At 63.1% G+C, this 9,183-nt stretch overlaps 1 protein-coding gene across 1 annotated transcript; it reads right to left on the reverse strand.

The window, feature by feature from the left end:
* Positions 1-1,846: 1,846 nt before the first annotated feature.
* On the reverse strand, positions 1,847-7,145 carry LOC115271329 (translation initiation factor IF-2-like; the record flags this gene model as incomplete). The annotated part of the gene is made up of 5 exons (XM_029913112.1): positions 7,127-7,145; positions 6,183-6,359; positions 5,643-5,745; positions 5,089-5,271; positions 1,847-2,008 (listed from the first exon to the last, which is right to left on the reverse strand). Coding segments are annotated over exons 1-5 (642 nt in total), but the record flags the coding sequence as incomplete, so codon positions are not given.
* Between the last annotated feature and the right edge of the window lie 2,038 nt (positions 7,146-9,183).

Here is a 9,183-nt window from a genome sequence, read left to right on the forward strand (position 1 = left end):
GGACTCCTTCCCCATCCAACCCCTCCATTCCCTGTCCCCTGACCACCCCCGGTCCCCCCGCCGCCCCATCCAACCCCTCCTCTCATTCCTGACTGCCCACCCCCGGGACCCCTGCCCCATCCAACCACCCCTTCTCCCTGTCCCCTGACTGCCCCCGGAACCCCTGCCCCTGACTGCCCCCCGCCACCCCATCAAACCCCCCTCTCCTTCCTGACGGCCCCCCTGTTCCCCGCCCCCTATCCACACCCCTGACCACCACCCCAAACTCCCCTGCCCTCTATCCAACCCCCCCGCTCCCTGCCCCCTTACCGTGCTGCCTGGAGCACTGGTGGCTGGTGGCGCGGGCACCAGGATAGGCAGCCGTGCCGCCCGGCTGGAGCCAGCCATGCCACTGTGCAGCACAGAGCACCAGGTCAGGCCACGGGTCTGCAGCTGCGCTGCCCGGACACCCAGAGCATTGCGCCCGCAGTAGGGAGACCAGACAGCAAGTGTGAAAAATCGGGACGGGGGTGGGGAGTAATAGGAGCCCATATACAAAAAAGCCCCAAATATCGGGACTCCCTCTGAAATATCTAAGGATCCACCCTGTCCCCCACCCTGACTCTCCCTCCTCAACATCCCCAGCGCCCCCAAACACCGCCACCTCCCCATGGCACCCTTCCACCCAGCAGCCAGCCGCTGACTGCAACCCAACACCCCACTTGTGCTCCCTCCACCCCCCCTTCCTGACAGCCCCCACTCCACCATCCCCGGCGCCACCAAACACCTCCAGCCACTGGTATCCCCCACCCTGCCCCCAAACCCCTTCCCAAACCCCTGCTTAGTCTCCCTGCTTCTCTGCATCCCCTTCTCGGCCACTAGGTGGCAGCCAAAGCCTGTGGGGCCTGCATTGACTTCCCAAACCTGCAGCCTAATATGGGGGTGCCAGGAAGGGGCTCCCCTGCCTCCCCCTCCACCTTTCCATCCGCAGGATATGTCTACCTCTCTCTCTCCCTCCCCCCCATCCACGGGATCTATCTACCCCTTTGCAGTACGTATCTCATCGGCTTTATTTGTCTACTCTCTATCGGTTTGTTCTTCCTTTCCTCGGCAGCCAATCTATCCATCCTTCCCTCCATATCGATCGGCCATCCTTCCTTCTCTCTGCTGTATCCATCCATCCTTCCTGCCCCAGTATAGGGTGACCAGATGTCCTGATTTTATAGGGACAGTCCCGATTTTGGGGTCTTTTTCTTACATAGGCTCCTATTACCCCCCACCCCGTCCCGATTTTTCACATGCTGTCTGGTCACCCTACCCCAGTATATCTATTTATCTATCCACCCATCCATCCCTCCCTCCCTCCCCAGTATCTCTCTCTCTCCATCCATCCTTCCTTTCCCCCGTATCTATCCATCCACCCACCCCCTGATCCCTCTACTATCTTTCTAACCCAGCTTTTCTCTCTCCAGCAGGCATTGGCACTTCCCCCCCCACCACCATACCGGCCCCATCAACATCCCGAAGGCCACAGCTAGCTCTGGGGGCTCGTCCCTCTCAGCAGCACCGGTGGTCACTTCCTTCCTCCCGTTCGCCTGGCGGGGCCGCGGCCTCTAAAACAAGCCCTGGGCAATAGCTCGGCCACCGCCTTGGCCAATGCGGGGGATCAAACCAGGGACTTGAGGTCCTGGCATCTGTTGAAATTGCCAACCCAGGGAAGGGGCCAGCTGTGCTGATGGTTTCTGGGATGTAGACACCTGGCCAGGTGGGATCGGGCTCAAAACCCCCCCCTTCCCCCCCCCCCCGGCTTATTAGCCATGGGGGGAACCAGACAGCAGTGACTTGTGACTGATCTCCGATTCCCCACCCGTTGCTTCCCTATGGATCCTGCCTCCGCTAGGACCCCTGGCACCTTCTCCCTCGTGCCGGCGCTGCAGGCAGGGCAGGTCTCATCCTGCTGGCAGCCAGGGATCCGGTCCAGGTGCCGGTGCTTCACTTGGCTGGACACCAGCCGCTCCTCCAGCTGCAGCTGGGTGGGGCCGGGGGCGTTAGAATAGGGAACGGCTGCCAAGGGCGGTGCCGCCTCCCTACGGCCTCGCGTCCATGAAACCCTGCAGGAGTTTCGCTGTGAATCAGCAGGAAACACGGCACCGCCAACCTGAATTCCCCAGGGTCTGGGATGTGGGCAAGGAGAGCACAGTATGTGTGTGGCTGCCGCTGCCCTCTGCTGGCTGCAATCAGTACTACCTAGCTGCGTGTCATAGCCCCCCATACTGCGGGTAGCTAGTGGAGATTCTCCATCAGCCCACGTAGTTTCAGAGGAGGAGGCCCGCAGTTCTCCCTTCCCCCTCTTACCACTAATGCTCCAGTGGGGTTTAAATGGGAAGGGCACGGAGAGGAGCAAGGCCCAGATTCCTCGCTAGCCCCAAGCGCATCCCTCTGACAAGCAGGGACACGACACGGGCTCCGCTCTCCTCCCGCTGCCTCCCTGCCTTTCCCCTGTGCCTCTGTTCCCCCCGTCCTCATCTCTGCTCCCTCCTCTCACCCTTTACCCTGGGGGTTCCCTGACTCTCCTGCTGTTCCATGAGGCAGTGCTTTCCTCAGCATCGCAGGCCATCTCTGCCCACGTTGGGCCTTGTGGTGCTTCATGTGCCATGGCTGCAGCTGGGTTAGAGCCCAGATCCCTCAGCTCGGAAAAACCTCTTGAGCCACCGGCGAATCCCCATTTGCAGTACAGGGGCTATGACACGCAGCTCAGCAGTTCTGATGCCAACCAGCAGAGGTCAGTGGGGTACCGTGCTGGAGCAAGCCATCAGCAAGACAGGCCCTTGGCTGAGGCTGCAGCTTGTGGTACAGTTGAATCTCAGCCTTCATTTAAAAAAAAATGTTTTCTAGCCACAAGAGTTGGGATGAAAAGCCAGGAGTCCTGACTCTCGGGGTCTAATCCTCTTCTCTCTCCTTTTCCATTGTGCTCAGCCATCTCTCAATCTTCCTCCCGTTTGACTGTCCCCCCCCCCCGCCTCAAGACAAAAAGTCTCACAGCCTTGGGGTGAGGCTTGGAAAATATTTATTCGTGGTTCACACTGTTCACCCTGAGCGAGCTCGTCTCACGACGGGGGGCGGGATAGAACCTGGTACAAAAAAGCAAAGAGGTCACAAAAACTCTACGAAGGAATCTGTACAGTATCATACAACATAGATACATTCAGCACATGCACACACCTACCGCCAGGGGGTGCTGCAGTACACACCCCCTCCCCTCAATGCTGGGGGGTGCGCCTTGACTCTGGCACAGAATAATTTATTTTTCCTAATCACAGGCCCGGTAGGAAGGCAAGGGAGGCCGTGTGTGTGTATGTCGGAGTGGGGCTGGGGAATCTCCAAGGGGTCCCCTAGATAAAGAGCTGATTGAAAATGGGGGGGGGGGGGGTTCCCATGGAAAATGTTGATTTCTGGCAGAAACTCCAAATACTGCAATAGCGTGATTTGGAAATGCTGCTGCGGTGCATCATGGGAGATGTAGTTCTGTTGCTACGTGCTCCTATTTACTTCTATGGCCTGGGCTCCCCAACTGGACTATATCTCCCATGATGCATCATGGCCACAGATTCCCCATGATGCAACCACCTGGCCAAGAGGAGAGGTCATGGTGCATCATGGGAGATGTAGTCCAAGTGCCATAAGCTCTCAATCTCTATTCTCCAGGCTCCCCAGCCAGACTCCATCTCCCATGACACACCATAGCCAGGGGCTCCTCAGATGCAACTGCCTCTCCATGAAGGGACTCTGTGGTGCATCATGGGAGATGTAGTTCCCATTGCCTCATACTCCCTCCTCTGTAGTCGTTGTACTACCTCGCCTATGATGCACTAGGGGAGTCCCTGGCCATGGTGTATCATGGGAAATATATTCCAATCGCAAAGCCCAGCCCATAGAGAAGAGAAGCATGAGGCAACTGAACTACGACTCCCATGAGGAACTGGGGTGCCACATCTAAATTGAAATATTTTGGTGTCTGGGTGTTTGATTTTTGTGGCATCTTCCCTGGGGAGCAGGTGCTTTTCAAGACAAATTTCCTTTGGTCGAAAACCCAATTTCCTCTAGAGAAAAATGATTTAGATGGAAATTTTCCCTCCAGCCCCAGCTACTCCTTCCCAGGTGGGTGGCTCGAAGACAGAGGGGCCTAGCGCGGGACCAACGCACTTCTCAGAACAGAAGCAGATGGGGCTGGGCTGGGTGATGGGCGGGGGTGGATGGTGGGGCTCGGAGCTCCTGGGTGTGGGCAGATCTGGTCTCCGTTCATGGAGCACAGACACCGGAGTGAGGGCTGAACAGGAGGGATGTGGAGACTGGTCCCGCTAGGAACAGGGCTGAGTCCTGCAAACTTGCTTCACGCTGACAAAGGGAATGAATTTCAGGGGGGAACGGAGCTGGCGCCTCTAGAGGGCAAAGGCCCCGTGTCCCATCCCCCAAGCCAGCCAGTTGCCCAAAATATACCAGTTGAGTTTCCCTTGTGCCCATTCCACTTCCGTCGTGCAGCTCGCTGGCCAACGCAGGGAATCCTCGCCAGCCAGCCTGTTACCTTGCACTGGCAGGGGTACAGCGCCCACCCCCGGCTGCAGATCGCTGGCAGGCCAGGCTCCTTCGAGGTGGTGACCCAGCTACCACGGGCATCCGGTTCCCCTCCCCGGGCAAGCTTCCACCTGTGTGATGAACTGGGGCAGCCTCAGCCGGCTGATCTGAATGACCCCCCCCTCCAGGGGGCGCCCCTCGGGGTTTGACCCACGCTGGCCTGGTGGGGCGAGGAGAGCGAATGTGCCCCCCTGGCACGGAGGGGCGGTTAAGGTGCTTTAGCAGAGCTGGGGGGAATCAGGGGGCATGAGGGTCCCCAGTGCAGGGCCGAGCCCCACCCCGGTCCCCTTATACCGCGGCATGGGGGGGGCAACGTGGGTCCAGCCCGCTCTCCCCCCACGCTGGATCAGAGCTTGGGCTCCAGGCCGGCCATCACGTTGAGTCTGTTGAACTTGGCTCTCTCCAGGTTGGAGATGTCCGTCTTGGGGAGGCCGCGGGGCGGGGGGAAGGGCAGCCCCCCCTTGTCCAGGGGCTGGCCGTGGTCCCCCCGGGTGGCATTGTGGATGAGGTGTGGGGCGTTGTTGGCCAGCAGCTCTTGCGGGGGCAGCGCCCGGCCTTTCCGGCGGGTCCACAGTGCCAGGGGGGCGCAGAGCAGGGCGGCCAGGAGAGGCAACAGCACCAGGGGCAGCAGGGCATAGAGCAGGGTCTGGCCGGCGGCCTCTGCGGGAGGAGAGAGCGGTGAGCAGGGAATGCCAGGCCCACAGTGCCAGCCGCCCCCCTGAAACCCCAGCCCCGGGCCTTTGCCCCACGCCCAGCCTTCCCCCCACCCTGAGATAGCTCCTCGATCCATCCCTCCCTGCCACGGCACCAGCCGGGTCCTGTCGTCCCCTCCCCCTGCCCTGGGATGTGCCCCTCCCATGCCCTGGCACCATTCCCCAAATTCCCTGCCCCCTCCCACATCCGAACCTCCCTGCCCCTCCCCCACCGGTCACGAACCAGAGCTGCCCCCTTCCTCCCCCCCCCGCCACTATCTCCATAGTAGCTGCCAATAAGGAGCAGGTGAAACCCCCACTTCCCACGCCCGGCCATACCTGCGCAGCCCCCCTCCGGGCAGGAGCACACGTAGCTGCCTGCCCCACCCAGGCATGAAGCCCCTCTGGGGCAGGGGTTCGGGGAGCAGAGATCCAGCCAGACCTAGGGACAGGGAGAGCAGAGCTAGCAAGGCCCAGCACGACCTGGCTGGCACCACGCTGCGGGGTGGGGGTGGGCAGGGAGATGGCCAGGCCAGGGGGCCTGTGGTCGGTGCAGCCCCAGTGGCCTGATCCAGTTCCCCCGCCCTCCCCCCCCAGGACTGGATTTGGCCCACTGAAGCCGTACAGCCTGCGTGGGACCAGATCACAGTCCCCGATTTGTAGAGGGGAGAAACAGAGGCACAAAGGCGGGTTTTTTGGGGGGTGGGAAGTGACTTGCAGAGGGTCATGTGGGGGAACCAGCGGCAGAGCAATAGAACCCAGGAGCCTGGCTCCCAGCCCCTCCCCCCGGCGCTAACCTCTAGCCCCCACTGCCCTCCCATCTCTGACATGGCTCCTGCCTCTCCTCACGGCACCCCCGCGGATCCCGGTGGCCCTCACCTCGCAGAAGGGCCCGCTGAGGCCAGGCGGGCAGCTACAGGCAACCCTCTGCCCTGGCGTCTCCTGGCAGCGGGCTCCATGCTGGCAGGGGGTGCTGGCGCAGCCGCCCAGCTCCGTCTCGCAGGCCGTGCCCGTGTAGCCAGTGGGGCAGGAGCACACGTGCCCGGTACCCACCGCCTGGGGGAGACAGTGGAGAGGGGGGAGGAGGAGCATTGGCATAGCAGAGACCAGCTCCCCATGGCGACGAGACCGCTCAGTGACATGGCAACGGAGCCTCCCAGGCCCCAAGGGGCAACCGGACAGTCACGGGCCACTACGGCAGGAGGGGGCTCGGGGCGGTGGCAACACCCCGACCTCAGGGGCTGGGGGGTGGCCAGTTCAGGGCAATGCACATTCACATTCCCACCCCCCAGCAGCAGGGGGATGGGGCATCATGAGTATCCATGGCCATCAGCCTTTGGGGTCCCCCCAAATCCATCCCCTCTCCCCCCAGCCTTTGGGATCCCCCTGTGTCCATCCCCTTCCCACGCCCAGCCTATGAGGTCCTTCATGTGTCTGTGCCCTCTCCCCCCAGCCTTTGGGTTCCCCCATGTGTCTATCCTCTCTCCACACCAGTCTCTGGGGTCCCCCCAAATCCATCACCTCTCCCCCAAGCCTTTGGGGTCCCCTGTGAGTCCATCCCCTCTCCCCACCAGCCTTTGGGGTCACCCCCATTATCTTTGCCCACCCCCCACCAGCCTTTGAGGGCCCCCCAGTATCCATGCCCCTCCCCCATCACTGTTTGGGAGCTCCCCGTGTCTGTCCCCTCCCCACGGTGGCTCTGCACATTCTCTGGGGACCCTCCGTTTCCCTGGCCCAGGCTGCAGTGGGGACGTCGCTGTTCTGCTCTTGGGGTGGGGAGGGGTGAGTCCTGTGGCCGGCGCATCCGAGGGGCGCACACCCACCTGGCACTGCCCCCCATTGCGGCACTGCCCCTGGCAGCCGTCGTCTCCTGCAGGTGGAGAGGAGCCGGGGGTCATGGAGAGACAAGGCAGCGCTGGGGGGAGGGCATCCTGGGGAGCAAGCCGAGCACCCCATCTGCCTTACAGCCCCAGCTCACCATGGCAGGGGTATTAGCTGCGAGCCATCATCATGGGGCCACGGGACCCACCCCCTTGGTCCCCAGGCATCTGGCAGGGCTCTCCCACTGCATCCCAACCGGGGGCAGGGGGTACGGACCAGCCGGCAGCTTTGGGCCCCTACCGGCTAGGGCAGGATTCAAACCAGCAACTCACATGCCCCATCCAAACCCGTGTGTGTGTGTGTGTGTGTGTTGCTCCCTAGTGGTGGGATCGATTAGCACCAGCCAGGGGCAACGGCTTGGGGGCTTGGGAACGAGGGTCCCGATTCTCGGTCACGCTCAGGCCCCCTCCCATAGCGGAAAGGAGGTGGGAGCAGCCCCCTGGGACCCCCTGAGGTGGAGAGGAGTGGGTGTAATGGCTCTGATCCTAGCCCCCTGGTGCAGGGGGGTGGCTGGGGCGCACGGTGCTGGGGCTATTCCCTGCCCCCCAGGGCCCATGGGGGCTGCTCCAAATAACCCTGGGGCCAGGCAGGACCCAGAATACGGGGAGAGCAAAGAGGGAGTAAAGCCCTCTGCACTTTCACCCCCAGCGGGGGGGGGGGGGGCTGGGAATCAGGCCCCTCCAAGGCAGCACTTAAGCCCCTCAAAGGCCTGTCCCTGTACGGACTGTGAGCTTGGATAGCCGGGGTCCGCTTCCTCCTGGTCCAACTCCACCACCCTCCCAGCCACGGCCCTGCCCTGCCCCCTCCCAGCCATGGCCCGGTCCTGCCCCCTCCTGGCCACAGCCCAGCTCTGCCCTCTCTTGGCCACGGCCAAGTCCCAGCCACCCTCTCCTGGCCACACCTAGGCTGTGCCCCTTCTCGCCCCCCGGCTCGGCCCCTGCCCCCCGCCCCCCCCCACAGCCAGGGCCCACTGGTCGCTCTCTTACTGGTCTCGCAGTTGGGGCCAGTCCAGCCCTCCAGGCAGTCACAGAAGTAGCCCCCGATGAGGTTTTTGCAGCCCCGGGCGTGCACGCAGGGCTCCCGCTCACACTCGTTGGCATCTGTGGTCGGGGGGCTGGGGTCAGGGCAAAGAGCGGTCGACGGGGGGCTGCTGGCCCCTCGTGGGATCGGCGTGGGAAGGCGGGATCAGTGGGAAGGGCCAGACGTGTCTCTCCCCCCCCCGCCCCGCGCCTGTCCAGCCCTTGGCTCGGGGATTGGGGATCGTGGGCCCTTGTCCTGCTGGGAACCCCCGACTCAGTGGGCATTGGCTTTCAGCCCCCCAGGGCCCGGCGCCCGGCTCAGACTGGCCACCATGAAGTGAGCAGCCCCGTGTGCCAGCCACGCAGCTCGTCTCCCGCCACAGGGCTGCTGCGGCTTCCCCTAACCCCCACCCCCCTCCTCTATGGCCCTGGGCAGGGTCGGAGCTGCCAGTGGTCGTGGGTCCTTGGATCTGCATGGCTGGGGGCAGGGGGGTGGGCACATCCAGCCCTGGGTCCTGTTTCTGGGGAGAGTTCACTGTGCCCTGCTGCAGATTCACAGGAAAGGGGGGGGGCAGTACCCACAGCACAAGGGTATGGGGGGCAGAGGGGAGGTGACTGGGGGTGGAGGGCTGTGTCAGCATGTGGGGGCAGGAGGGGGTGCAATGGAGCAGGGGGCAGTTTCAGGGTGTGGGGGGCAGGAGGGGGTGCCATGGGGCAGTGTCAGGGTATGGGGGGCAGGAGGGAGATGCCATGGGACAGTGTCAGGGCGTGGGGAGCAGGAGGAGGTGCCAGGGGGCAGTGTCAGGGCATGGGGAGCAGGAGGGGGTGCCATGGGGCAAGGGGCTGTGTCAGGATGTGGGGAGCAGGAGGGAGGTGCCATGAGGCAGTGTCAGGGTGTGGGGGGCAGGAGGGGGTGCCATGGGGCAGGGGCAGGGCATGGGGGGCAGGAGTGGGGTGCCATGGGGCTATGTCAGGGTGTG

Source organism: Terrapene carolina, unplaced genomic scaffold, assembly GCF_002925995.2.
Source record: "Terrapene carolina triunguis isolate 2854851 unplaced genomic scaffold, T_m_triunguis-2.0 Scaffold460, whole genome shotgun sequence".
Classification (NCBI taxonomy): domain Eukaryota; kingdom Metazoa; phylum Chordata; order Testudines; family Emydidae; genus Terrapene; species Terrapene triunguis.